Source organism: Vanrija pseudolonga, chromosome 2, assembly GCF_020906515.1.
Source record: "Vanrija pseudolonga chromosome 2, complete sequence".
Taxonomy (NCBI): Eukaryota; Fungi; Basidiomycota; class Tremellomycetes; order Trichosporonales; family Trichosporonaceae; genus Vanrija; species Vanrija pseudolonga.
The window spans coordinates 899620-912482 of record NC_085850.1 but is presented as its reverse complement, the minus strand read 5'-3'; the positions used below and the strand labels follow the sequence as shown (position 1 = coordinate 912482).

Genomic DNA, 12863 nt, shown 5'->3' with positions numbered 1-12863 from the left:
TTTCACGTGTCAAAAGTTAAACCGCCCGCCCATATAACCCATCTCGCACCCGTTCTTGCTTTCCGAAATTATTGGGCGAGATACGCTGCTTGATATCTCCTCTGGCTCAACTTCTTGTTCACTTTCTGCCTCTTCCTCGTCCTCGACTCATCGACGACGACGACGACGACGCTCGGAATCGCATCACAGACGGTGAGTACGCGCTCTGACCCCCCTCTCCCCCCCGTCCACCAACATGATGCTTTCAACTTATCTACATTGTCCGACCACCTTGTGGAGACACCTTTCAACGAACCTGATACCTCCTTCCTTCCTTGTCTTGCCTCGCCTTGCACCGAGCTGCGCTGACATTACGCGCAGGCCCACATACGTCGGGACAAGGTATGCCCCCTTCCATAGCTGCACTATGCATATACTAAACCTTGGCCCTTCTGCTGCAGACAGACGTACGCGCGATGAACTTCTACCGCTCGGCAGCGCTCGCGCTCGACCACCTCGACAAGCACCAGGGCAGCGTCAAGGGCTCGCTCGCGGCCGCCAAGGTGAACGGCAGCGCGGGCGAGTCTAAACGCATCCTTGCGCGTGAGTGGACGCTGCGCGCCGACTGTCGCACAGACCACTGACTTGCTTATCAGTCATCATCGAGACGCTGAAATGTAAGCCGACTGGCTGGTTTGACCGGCTATCTCGCCCCAGCCCACTGACCCCCCAGACCGCGACGTGCTCAAGCAGCTCCTCACGACGGTCCCGCTCACCAAGCTCGAGCGCGAGACGTTCCGCTCCAAGGGCACGCCGTCGTCGGCCAACCTCCTCCTTGTCCTGCTGCACGACCTGCTCTTCTCGCCCAAGGGCAAGATCGAGGCGAGCGACAAGTGGCCGCCGAAGGAGGCGGTGCTGCGGCACGGTGCGCGCCTCAAGGCTGAACTCGTCCGGCTGCAGATCAAGGCGGGCAAGAGCAGCGTGCGCGAGCTCGGCAAGGCGGCGTCGTCGACCGTCGAGGCGCGCTACGCCCGCTGGAACCCGAACATTGAGCTCTCGCGCGCCGACGACTTCTCCCTCTCGGCCTTGCACGCGCACCTCGCGGCCAAGGGCTTCAGCCGCCTCGACACGCCCGTGTACCCCGTCCCGGACAAGTCGTACTTCATGGACCCCCACCTCACCGAGCACCTGCTCGTGTTCCCCGCCAGCTCGACCTGGTGGGTCGGCGACAAGTGGTACGAGTCGGGCGCGGTGATCCTGCAGGACAAGGCGAGTTGCTTCCCCGCCTATGTCGTCATGGACGGCTGGGACCCCGCCGAGGGCGAGTGCATCGACGCGACAGCCGCGCCGGGCAACAAGACGAGCTACATGTCCGCGCTCATGGGCGCCGAGGGCACACTGTACGCCTTCGAGCGCAGCCCCAAGCGGTACCAGACGCTGTGCAACATGCTGCAAAAGGCCGAGTGCGGCAACGTCAAGGCGACCCGCGGCGACTTTACAGAGACGAATCCCGCCGACTACCCCAACGTGACGCGGATCCTCCTCGACCCGAGCTGCTCGGGCTCGGGCATCGTCAATAGGCTCGACTACCTCGTCGACGCCGACGAGGCAGAGGACGACGAGCAGGCCGAGCGGCTCGAGAAGCTCGCGGCGTTCCAGCTCCAGATGATCCAGCACGCCTTCCGATGTGGGTGATACCATGCCGTACCTTCACCCGCTAACGATCCCCCAGTCCCGGCCGTCCGCCGCGTCGTCTACTCGACCTGCTCGATCCACGCGGAAGAGGACGAGCGCGTCGTCGCGAAGGCGCTTGCATCGGGTAAGGGCAAGTGGAAGCTCGCGCCGCGCGAGTGGGTCCTGCCGAGCTGGGAGCGCCGCGGGCTCGTCGAGGAGCTGGGCGACGCCGCCGACAGCGTGATCCGCTGCTTGCCCGAGGACAAGACGAACGGGTTTTTCGTGTCGTGCTTTGTGCGTGTGGACGCTGGGGAGGAGGTCAAGGCCAAGGCCAAGGGGACGAAGCGAGCGCGAGAGGAGGAGGTGGCTGAGGCGGATGAGGAGGCGGACGAAGAGGACGACGGGGACGGCACGGCCGCCGCCGCCACGCCAAAGGCCAAAACCGCCGCTCAGCTCGACCGCGCCCGTCGCAAGAAGCAGCTGCAGAAGAAGCGCCGGAAAGCGGCAAAGTAGGCAGGCTAGGTGACATGTGTACATGAATGAGAGTGGGATGTACAATGTCCTAGTGCAGTGTCCATGTGCAATGAGGGTGGGTGGGTACAATGGTGGTAATAATGTTCAGTGTTCTGTGGTTGGGTTGGGGCTTGCTACTGGCCGTCGGCGCCGTCGGCACCGGGCTGGCCATCCTGACCGTCCTGGCCGTCCTGGCCATCCTGGCCGTCCTGGCCATCCTGACCGTCCTGGCCATCTTGGCCGTCCTGTCCGTCTTGGCCGTCTTGACCGTCCTGTCCGTCCTGTCCGTTATTGGGGCCAGTTAGCGTCGGCGCCTCCGACGAGGTCGTGCTGGACGGCGCCGGCTCAGAGCTCGACGGCGTGGAGGGCTCGGTCGTCGGCGAGGCCGTGGTGGAGGAGGACACCTGCGTCGACGAGGACACGGGCGTCGACGAGGCCGACGACGACGACGAGGGCGTAGGCGACGGACCGCCCGTCACGCCGTAGCCGTCGCGATTGACGTTGTACTCGGGCTTGAGCTGCGCAAAGCCGAGCTGGGGCGGGTCGTAGCGGTGAGCATTGTACACGTTCTTGAGGAACGCAGCGCCAAAGATCCAGCCGCTGGGGGTTAGCTAAACAGGCAAGGATTTACTCACCCCCGAGCCAGCACGATGCCCTTGCACTGGTCCTCGTTGGGCGCCGGCATGTGTCCGCGGATAAGGTCGCCGCTATGCATCTCGAACGCCTGGCCTGAACCGTCGCCAAACTTGAAGCCAACGACAGCGGTCGTGTTGCACGGCACGGTCCAGTGGCCTAACGAGCCGTTGACGGGCGCCGAGCCCGGGATGGCCTTGTAGAATGCGATCGCGGCGTCCGACGGCATCGAGAGGAACGTGGTGGCCGAGTCGATCATGACGCTCTGGTTGGCGCGGATGGGGACGTCGACGCCGTTCACGGCGAACCCGTTGATCGGGATCTGCCACCACAGGCCGTCGGGCACAATGTCATGCCACTCGACCTCGCCGTCAATGTACTCCGTGTTGAGGCCACTGTCGTAAGCTACGGTCTCAAACATCTGATAGCTCACCCCAGGGCCAGCTCGCCGCCGTCCTCGGTGCCACCGTTGATGCGGTCAGTGTACAGGAAGTCGGCCTGGTTTCCGCCGTTGCGCTTGAGGTACAGTCCAAACTCCTTCGTGTCCCAGGCGCCCGTGGTCGCCCACTTCTGCGGGAGGGGCAGCGGCTTGGTCGTGTCGCGCTGGTATGCCATGCCGAGGATGCCCGACACCTCGTTCGTAGACGTAGCCGACATGGTGCCGTCAGACGCGTACGCTGATGGGTTAGCATCGCGTGGGAGACAAGGCACACCCACCAAAGTCAAACTTGTCCGCGGTAGCCCCGCCAAGCACGAGCGTGTCGGTCACCCAGTGGGCCGTGGCGCGGCCAGCTTGGTAGTAGAACTGCGTAGGGTTCGGCGTGACGCTCGAGTTGATGAGCGAGGTCGAGGCGTCGTAGTCAAACTTGGGCGTCGCGTCGGTCCCGCACCCCTCGGTGCAGTTCTTGCCGTAGACAATGACATTGGGCGAGCCCGTGTCGACCGTGAGGCGGAACGGCTGCGGCGGGGTACTGTCGTCGTCAGATGGGTTCGCACAATCACCGCCACTCACCCAAGGGTCACGTTGACCGAGTAGCTCATGTCGCGGCGGTAGTCGTAGAGGGCGGAGCTGCTGTAGAGAGAGTCAGCGACCAGTTTCCACAACAGGCCACAACGCACCTCTGGCGCTGGGACGCGAGGTCGCGCTCGAGAGCGATGAGGTCGCCGCGGCTCAGGAGTCCAGCATCGCGCAAGCGCGTGCGCACATGCAGTCCCTCGATATCGAGCCCGCGCGCAGCGTGGTGCGCGAACGACGGCGCGCTCTTCGCAAGCGGGATGGTGATGAGGCCGCCGCGGCGCTCAGCGGTCGGCGCAGCGAGCGCTACGGTCGCCAGTAGCGCGAGCGAGAGGAGGGGCATGGTCGTGGTGGTGGTAGGAACAGAGCTGGGTCGAGCAGCGAGCGACGGGATAATAAGGGAGCGGGGACAGCAGGCTGGGGCTGGCACTTCCTGTCGCGACAATGGAAGGAACGTGGATGAACAATGGAGAGAGAGTTGAGAGAGAAGAGAAGAGAAGCAAGCACAAGGCAGCAGCTGTAGTGACTGTTTTCTTTTAGTAGCATCAGCTCGCTCGCAGCTAGCACCAGCTCTAGCCGCTAAGAAGAATGCGACCTGCAGGGTTGGTCGACTTTTGGTTTGGTTCGGGGGTGCGCCCCAGTCGACTTGACGACAACCGCCGGAGCTTGGCGGGATGATCTCGGGACAGAGCAGCGTGGGAGTCGCACGCGCGCGTGCCGGCGCGTCGGTATCCGCCTCGGCGTCGGCGTGGCGCACGTCGCATGCATCCTCCTCTTGAGCGTGCTCGCTGCCGTCGCGTCGAGCACCAACAACAGTGGGCAGCTTCACTCGACATTCGCGCATTGTCAAACAATGCAGCCTGCCTTTTGATGGCGGTGGCGCTCGTTCGCGTCAAAGAAGGCAACCTTGTGGCTGAAACTGCAGGGGCAATTCATTTAGTGCTATTCGCGTTGCGTCATCACCGTATTGAGGGTGCTGAAAGTATCCTTCTCGATGTCGAGGTGCATACACCGGGATGGCAGAAGCACCGTGTGGCACTCACCATGTGTAACGAGCAGGGAACGTGGGCCAGGTCAATGCGTACATCTGCGTGCGTGGTCCCTCCATGGCTTCTCGCGACGCGTCGCGGTACACTCACGAGGTCAGGTCGCGCGACCAGAGTCCAGAGTCCGAGCTGGGCTCGGCCTTTGCTCAGCCCGCTCAGCCTGCTCAGCCTTCTCAGCCAGCCCGGGCTTTGCTCTTCGTCAATCCCTTGCCCCGCCATCCCCTCCCTGGCCACCACTTCCACCACATCCCAGCAAAATGACCTGCATTCAATATCCATGTTAGATAGGCAGTAGATACTTTCAGATAGACATGTTCGATTTCGATACCCTCGGCTTAGAGGGCGCCGACTCGCTTAGAGGACGCCGACAATCGAGTCGAGCTGCTCGGGTGCAGGGCGGAGCTGCCAGAGACCGCCTCCGGGGGGCTGCTCGAGCTTGCTCACAGCGGCCTTGGCAGCCTGGAGGCCCTGGTCGGCGGCGTAGTTGACAATGTCGTACGCGGCGAAGCGGTCAAAGTGCGTCTCCTGGTGGGGCCACTTGGACTGGCCGTCGACGGCAGCAGGGATGATGTACTCGATGGCCTTGGCGATGCCGGCACCGTTGGGCGTCTTGTGGCCCCAGACGTCGACATTGACCTTCTTGTTGGCGCCGATGAGCGCCATGCGGGTGTAGGCGATGAGCGTGAACGTCGAGTAGTGGAACGACGTGGGGCGGATCGTCTCGAGCGGCTGGCTGCCGTTGGCCGAGATGTACAGATCCATACGGGGGAGCTGGTCGTTGAGAGCCTGGCGCGCGAGGTCGTACTTTCCGAGGAAGGAGGCAATACCGGCAATCTGCATACCAGCAAAGGTGCCGTGGTTGTTCTTGGCAGCGAGCTCCTCCTTGCCGAACGCAGAGTCGGTGAGCCACGTGAGGTAAGCCGCGTTCCACGCCTTGAAGGCGTCCTCGTCGGCTTGGCTCCACGCAGCGTCCTTCTTGGTGCCGAGGATGGCCGCGGCGTCAAGCACGGCAGTGTACTGCTGGGAAAAGTCGATGATGCCGATGGCACGACCCTGGGCGAGTCAGTCTTGGTTTGTTTATCCGCCAACTCACGTTGTTCTTGCAGGGGATGATCTGCGCGTGCGCAAGGTTGGGGGTCATGGCCGTCTCGGGCTTGACGAACCACTCGCGGAGCACCTCTCCCGCCTTCTGGCGGTACTTGGCGTCCTCGGTGTACCACCAGGCCAGGGCAAGCTGGTACGAGGCGGTCATCATGCGCACGCCGTCGAGGCGGTCGGTGTAGTTGTCGACCTCGGGGTTACGGATGCCGTCGCGCTGGATGTATGGGCACTTGTTGCCGGTCGAGGGGTTCTGCCAGTTGCTCGCCCACCAGTATGGCGCCTGGGACGCATAGTCGTTCTTGGTGCCGCCGGGCACGTCCATCGTCTTGGCGGTCACGGTCCACGGGCCGCGGGGCAGCCAGCTGTTGGCCTGCGAGACGAGGTGGCTCAGCTCGGGGACGAGGCCCTTGGGGTCGGGCTTGTTCTTGCAGTTGCCATTGCCGTTACCGTTGCCGTTGCCGTTGTTGCACTTGAGCGTGAGGCCGATAACCTCCTTCTTGGTCGCGAGGAGGCGGTTGCCGTCGAGCACGACGGTCGGTGGCGCCACCTCGGGGCACTTGGCGGGCTTGCCGCGGGCGGTGGGGGCCGCAAGAGCGGGAAGCGCGAGGACGAGGGTGACGATGGCACCGAGGGCGACCATGGTGTGTGAGCAAGAGGAGGGAGGGCGACGGGGAGAGGGGACGGAGGGGGGCAAAGAGCGTGGCTTAAGAACGAGTGTGCGTGAGGAAAGCAAACAAGCGGTGAGTCTGAGCGCTGGGGGGCGATGCGCACACAACAACAAAGCGAAGAGAGTGTGCCCGCGCGTCTTCTTAAGCTTAAGCCAGCCAAGGCAGTGACTCGCAAGAGGCCCATGTTCCTGCCAGCCAGGTTTCCTACCTACCAGGCAGTGTGTTTCGTCCGTGGGAGCAAGCACCCAGGCGCAAGTATTTCCAGCGTGCCCCCCTGCGGATGCGACATTCCAGCCTGGCAAAGTAGCTGACACGGCGCGGGGGCTGCGGTCCGGCGGCTCGGCGGCACGGCGGAGGGGGACGGCGCGTGCGGCAACGAGCGAGGTTCGGCCAGCAAGGGGAGGGGAGGGGGGAATGGGCGTCGAGCGTGTGTGTGTACGCACACACACCGACAAGCACAAGCGCCGGGGATCGCGGGCCGCGCGCGCAGCATGCAGCGAGTGTGCGGGCCGGCCGAGTTTGTGTGCGATCGTGCTTGAGGGCGCGTCGTTGCCCTTGCAGTGGAAGCGTCGAAATCTTAATTGTGCCTTGCGGCAGTCAGCAGGACAGGAGGAAGGAAGCAGGAGGAGAGAGGGAGCGAGACAGGAACCGTGTGTGCCGTGACGCGAACCGGGAAATCACCGCTCGACGCGACGTTGCATTCACCTCGCCTCCCATTCGGCGCAGGCTTCGGCTCTCTCGGCCCACAACAAGACAGAGTTGACACGGACCAGCCGCCGAGCCCACGCCGAGCATGCATGCAGAGGTCAGATGACTAGAGGAGCCCCGGGCCGCCGCTGCGGGGCGGCGCGGCGTGGCGTCGAGCCCCGGACCGTTGGCGGCGGCGGGTTTGGTGGGGGTGGTGGGGTGGTGAGTGAGTGAGGGTCGGGTCGATCAATCACCATCCTTCTCCTGACCTCTCCCTCCCGCGCCGGCAACGGCCCGGTGTGCGACGCTCACTTGTTGCACCCTGCCCTGTGTTTCGTTTCAACGCGGGCGACCGTCGACTAACCCGACCATGCTTGTTTGGGGCCAAGAGCAAGGAGCCAAGGCGCAGTGTGTAAATGCGGCTTTGGGGGTCTTGGCTCGCTGGCTGGCTGCGACGATGCATCGACGTTGGTTGGCGGCGCCACGGCCAGCGGTGTCTACTCGTCCCAACTACGCCGAGGCACAGAGCACGACCCACACGACGACGGAGGAACGGAGGCTTGCGGCGCGTGTTTGCTGCTTGCTTGCATGCGAGGAACACGTCGTCGCCGCGCCAATCAATACAACAATGCATACGCGTCGCCGCCCAACCGACGCTACAGCTCGTCCTTCAGCACGACAGCGAACGTGTCGGCCAAACTCTCTTGCAGCGAGCGGTAGCGTATGCCCAACTGACGCGCGGCCTTTGAGCCGTCCGTCACGACGGCGCTCTTGAGGCGCCGAGTGCGCCAAGCGGCGTCATGCGGCGTAGTCAGTGCGCGCCGCGCCGCCTCCTCAGGCGAGAACGCACGCGCCGCGGCCTGGTAGAGTCAGCGCTGCACCTCATTTCTTCCACCACCATCACCCACCACCGCGATGTCGTTGCCGAACAATGGCCCATTGGAGAGGAGGTACCGTTCTCCGCCAGCCGAGGGGGTCTCAAGCGCGCGGAGCACGGCGAGCGCCACTGCGGTGTCAGCTTGCCCCTAACGCCAACCAACGCACCATCGCGCACGTCGACAAAGTTGCCGATCGCCTCGTCCAGCTCGGCCGGCGTGCTCGTGCGCAGGAACGGCTTGAGCACGTCTGTGCGGGGGGTCAGCCTCAGCGGCACAGCAAGCGGTGCTCACACAACGACGACCCGTCCAACCCGCCCCCGTACAGCGTCGGGGGGCCAAGGCAGAACCCAGGGTTGAGGGCCACGCCATCCCACTTTGGCGTTGGTTGCGCCTGCTCGAACGACGCCCAGAACGCCTGCTCGGCGCGCGTCTTCTGCGCGGCGTACTTGTCCGCTGCGGGCGTCGCAGCGCCGAGCTCGTCGCAGAGCTTGAGGCTGTCGGTGTTCCAGGCTGTGCCGCGAGCGTCAGCGAGCGGCCCGTCACCTTTGCCTTCCCGTGCCAACGCTGGCTACTCACTCGCCTCGGTCGCGACATAGGGCCCCGGCATATCGTCCACGCGTTCAACAGCGACGTCCGAGCTGGCTTCAGCGCCCGAGAGCAGCTTGCACCTCACCTCATCTGCACGACCCGCGCCACGGTCCCAGGGCTGCGTGACAGCGCCTCGAGGAGGTTAGTAACACCCGCGACGGCCTCGGTCACCGCGTCGGCGGGGAGCGTGCTGTCGGCGATATGGATCGCCGAGGCGAGGTGCACTACGCCGCTGACGGACGCCACGGCGTCGTCGTAAGCGCCGGGCTGGGCGGTTAGTCAGCTGCTTCGCGCTGGCCAGGAGCTGCCGCCGCCGACCCACCGCCGTCATCTCCTCCACGATCGCATGCTCGATCGCGCCCGCATGCGACGGGAACAGCGAGCGGATATACTCTGCCTTTGGCAGGCTGCGGGTCGTCACGCGCACTCTGTACCCCGCGTCGAGGAGGGTGCCGACCGTGTGGCTGGGGGTGTGTTAGGGGGCTGGCTTGGGAGGGGAAGAGGGGGAGGAGACACACCAGCCGATGTAGCCTGAGGCGCCGGTTACGAGGATTGTCGAGCCTTTCGGTGGGACGGGCATGCTGAGGTCGTCGTTGGGGGAGAGTGCTCGCTGACAGCTCTCTAGATGGCTACTGCGACGTTTGTGACCACTTTATACGATAACCGTGGACAAACATGACGTCGGGACAGGCTGATTTCCTGTCGGCTCGGTTACCTCGCCTCGCCAATCAGCCAGAACGACAATGGAATGGCCCGACATGTCTCTCGCTTACTCGACCTTGCCTTGCCCAGTGCTTCATAATACAGATACAGTGACATTACAGGCGTATCCTACACGCCGCTCGCTACACATAAGGTCCGTTCGGGTTGACATTATACTGGTCCTTGAGCTTGGCAAAGCCAATCATGGGCGGGTCGTACTTCCACGCCGAGTAGACGTTCTTGAGAAAGGCCGCGCCGAGCTGCGATCCGCCGGGCACGATGGCGCCGACGCACTGCGTCGAGTTGGCCGACACCTGGCCGCGCGTGAGGTCGGCGGGCGCGACGTACCATGTGCGCGCGTACTCGACCGCAAACTTGAAGCCGACCGGCGTCTGCGTGTTGCACGGGATGCTCCATGCTGCCGGGTTGCCGCTCGAGTCGGTCTTGGCCACCTGCGACCCGGGGATCGCGTCGTACAGCGCCTTGGCGTACGGGAACGGAAGCGACATGAGCGTCGCGCCCGTGTCCATGATGGTAAGCGTGTTGTTCGTGCTGATGTTCGCCGCGGGCTGTGTCCCGTTGCCGACGACGATCGAGTGCAGCGCCAGCCGCCACCACGCGCTCGCGTCGGCCGGGTAGTACTCCATGTCGCTGTCCATGTAGCTCGTGTTGACGCCCCCAAGGGACAGCTCGCCGCCGTCCGCAGACGACCCGTACGTCCGGTCGCTGTTCTTGCGCTTCAGGTAGAAGCCGAACTGCTTGTCCGTCCACGCGTTGGCGTCGGCGATGGCCTTCCACAGCGCGGTCGGGTGGCCGTTGAGGAAGAACCCTGCGATGCCGGACAGCGGGGGCGCGGCGGTCGCGGCAATGTCACCAGACGTCACGAGGGCTGTGGTGTGAGCTGCTACGTTTTCTGCGACGGACCCCATCACTGCTACCACCACCACGCCTACTCACTGACGTTGTACGCCGACACCGACGCCGAGCCAATAGACACCGTCTCAGAGACCCAAGACCCCTGGCCCTTACCGCTGCCGTACGCAAAGTTGTGCAGGGCCGGCGAGAGGCGGGACGCGGCAAACGTCTTGGACTTGGAGCTGTCGAAGCGCGGCGCGCTGCCGCAGTCGGTACAGTTCTTGTCCCAGAGAATCAGGTCGCCCGAGCCCGTGTCGGCCATGACCCAGAACGTCTGTGGCGGGGTGCCGACGGCGATCTCGATGCCGTACGACATGTCCCCTGCGACGTTGTACAGCGGGGACGTCGAGACGCCGGGGTCGCGCTTGGCGAGGTCGGCGGCCTGCTCCTCTGCCCGCTCGGCCGCGCGGCGCCGGAGCTGTGCCTGCTCGTGCGCGGGCAGCGCCTGCGCCGCCTTGAGCTGCTGGTTGAGCGCCTCGTCGAGCACGCGGTCGAGCGCGGTGCGGGTGTCGGCTGGTGCGTCGTCGGGGGTACGCGGGGTGATGAGCTGGAGGGAGGAGGGCCGCGGGGTGCGCGGGAGCGCAGCACCGTGGGCGGTCGCGAGCGCGGCGAGGAGGGAGAGGAGGAGGGCCGCGGGGTACATCGTGTTGCGGTGCTGCGTTAGTTGGGGAGTAGAAGGAAGCACCGGCTCGCTACTTATAACCCATCACCAGCCAGTCGCCTGGCAATGAACTGCACGCAGCACGATGCACGCACGACTCCATCACTCGCTCGACACTGAAAGATAGCTGAACCTAGAACCTGGTTACCGGGGGCTGGCGCAATGTAAGTGCCGTCCATTGGCCCATGTCGGATCGGTTGGTTGTGAGGTGACAACGGCCGGGGGTGGGGCACGTACGGGGGGGGGGGTCAAGCGAGCGCAGCGCACACTGCTCGGCCGTGCTGCTGCGTGCGGCATGCTCGAGGCTGGAGGGAGCGTGAAGCCCTGCGTACGGTCCGGGAACATTGCGAATAGGGCGGTCCTCGAAAACCTGCAGCACGGCGTCGTTATCGCAGCCAAGAGGGGGAGGTGACTTTGAACGGTGGGGTGGGCTGCCTGCTGCACCCCGCGCCGGCAGTTACAGTGCATTCTAAGGGCACGAACAAGCTAGCAGCCGAGGGCCAGGGCGTCCTTGGCCTTGCACATACCCCGCCCTGCCGTGGTCGTACGACACCGCGCACAAAGGTGATACCGTCGCGCGCGCGACCAGCGGCTGGCAGGATCTGATCAGCCTGCCACAATGTTTGTTGGGCCGTCGTGCCTGGGGGCAATCGGTGGGGGGGGGGGGGGGGCTTCTGCTCTTCATCATGCGCGGCCGTGGTGCTGGCGAGCGAGCGAGGTCGATACATTGCATGGCCAGGGGTGCATGCTTGCAGCATGCACTCGGCTGCGGCGCGCGCTCTGCGCTGCACTCTCGCAGCGCACACGAGGGACCACCCCCAATCCGCCTTGCGCCACGCCCGCCAGCCAGCCAGCCAGGCCCGGCCGGTCTAGGCCGGCTACGTCGCCCAGTCGGGCGGGTACGTCGCACTCACTCGGCATTGAGCAGCAGCACACCGGCAGCATCTCTCGGGCTCTGCTGCATGCACCTGAGGTGGTGGTACTGCTTGGCGCTCGTGTGTGCGCGCGAAGCGCACGGCGCCCGCCCGCTGCGCTCGCTCGCTCGCTGTTCGGAGCCAGCGGCGGCGGCGATTACGCCGCCTTATCTCGTTCGCTCTATTAGCCACTGATCTCGGCGGACGCCGTCCGCCCGTCCGTACCACCCGTCCCGGACTATTGAGGCACGCATGGCGTCGCGCATGTGCGCTGCGGCTGTGCAGGTAGAGCGAGCGAGCGAGCAAGCACGTGCTCGTCGTATGCAGGTGGACGATGGTGGTGGTGGTGGTGGTGGTGGCAGGCGCGCGTCGTGGGTGGGGGCCTACGGTAGCCATGTGGCGGCCGCCCGGGCTCGAGGGCTCACTATGTATAGCTAGGTGTGTAGGTATCACTCGCTTCGGACCCCTCCAAGGGTCTCTCTCCTCAGAGACGCTTCCTCCGAAGCGACTAAGACAAGCCAGGCCAGGCGGACCTTGGCTGCGACCCAGGCGTAGCACCAGCGCCGTGACTCACCCACCGCAGTGCCTGTGACGGTCGGTGACACGGCAGGAGGCAGGAGCGCCAAGCGCATCAGCCACGATACGAGCTGCGCCGGCGCACAACGCTCACAGCGGGAATGAAATAGGTCCGGGGGCCCTCGGCCAGCTTGCTTGCTTGCTTGCACCCCCGGCGACCTCATCGTAGAGGTGTTTGTTGTTACAGTTGTCCACCTGCCCCCCTGGAGACGGTGACTGCCTTGTGACTTCCTGTCCTCCCCTCCGCAATGCTCTTGCTGTCGTCACAACACTGCCAAGCACCACCCCCTCGCGACGACGAGATCGTTTCTCA

The 12863-nt window shown here is 64.6% G+C and overlaps 5 protein-coding genes across 5 annotated transcripts; 1 reads left to right on the top strand and 4 right to left on the bottom strand.

Moving 5' to 3' along the window:
• The first annotated feature begins 129 nt into the window (after positions 1-129).
• Positions 130-2223, top strand: rcm1 (25S rRNA (cytosine-C(5))-methyltransferase rcm1). The gene is made up of 6 exons (XM_062768628.1): positions 130-192; positions 361-381; positions 441-582; positions 636-656; positions 713-1666; positions 1712-2223. The coding sequence occupies exons 3-6, from the start codon at positions 456-458 to the stop codon at positions 2164-2166; spliced, it is 1557 nt and encodes a 518-aa protein (XP_062624612.1). The 5' UTR covers positions 130-192; positions 361-381; positions 441-455; the 3' UTR covers positions 2167-2223.
• Positions 2224-2300: 77 nt separating this feature from the next.
• Positions 2301-4157, bottom strand: CARP (Mucorpepsin; the record flags this gene model as incomplete). The annotated part of the gene is made up of 6 exons (XM_062768627.1): positions 2301-2766; positions 2802-3194; positions 3233-3476; positions 3517-3770; positions 3812-3871; positions 3919-4157. The coding sequence occupies 6 exons, from the start codon at positions 4155-4157 to the stop codon at positions 2301-2303; spliced, it is 1656 nt and encodes a 551-aa protein (XP_062624611.1).
• A 1057-nt stretch (positions 4158-5214) lies between these two features.
• On the bottom strand, positions 5215-6601 carry LOC62_02G002123 (uncharacterized protein; the record flags this gene model as incomplete). Its single annotated transcript, XM_062768626.1, has 2 exons — positions 5215-5913; positions 5954-6601. 2 exons carry the CDS (start codon positions 6599-6601, stop codon positions 5215-5217), a joined length of 1347 nt encoding a protein of 448 aa, XP_062624610.1.
• Positions 6602-7972: 1371 nt separating this feature from the next.
• ARI1_0 (NADPH-dependent aldehyde reductase ARI1) lies at positions 7973-9362 on the bottom strand (the record flags this gene model as incomplete). The annotated part of the gene is made up of 7 exons (XM_062768625.1): positions 7973-8176; positions 8225-8322; positions 8361-8441; positions 8486-8688; positions 8868-9049; positions 9105-9246; positions 9301-9362. 7 exons carry the CDS (start codon positions 9360-9362, stop codon positions 7973-7975), a joined length of 972 nt encoding a protein of 323 aa, XP_062624609.1.
• A 265-nt stretch (positions 9363-9627) lies between these two features.
• On the bottom strand, positions 9628-11042 carry PEP2 (putative vacuolar protease A; the record flags this gene model as incomplete). Its single annotated transcript, XM_062768624.1, has 2 exons — positions 9628-10373; positions 10442-11042. The coding sequence occupies 2 exons, from the start codon at positions 11040-11042 to the stop codon at positions 9628-9630; spliced, it is 1347 nt and encodes a 448-aa protein (XP_062624608.1).
• Between the last annotated feature and the right edge of the window lie 1821 nt (positions 11043-12863).

Coding starts and splice junctions, on each gene's coding strand:
- rcm1 (XM_062768628.1), top strand. CDS start 456: ATGAACTTCTACCGCTCGGCAGCGCTCGCGCTCGACCACCTCGACAAG. Junction 583..635: donor GTCTAAACGCATCCTTGCGC/GTGAGTGGACGC, acceptor CTTGCTTATCAG/TCATCATCGAGACGCTGAAA. Junction 1,667..1,711: donor GATCCAGCACGCCTTCCGAT/GTGGGTGATACC, acceptor ACGATCCCCCAG/TCCCGGCCGTCCGCCGCGTC.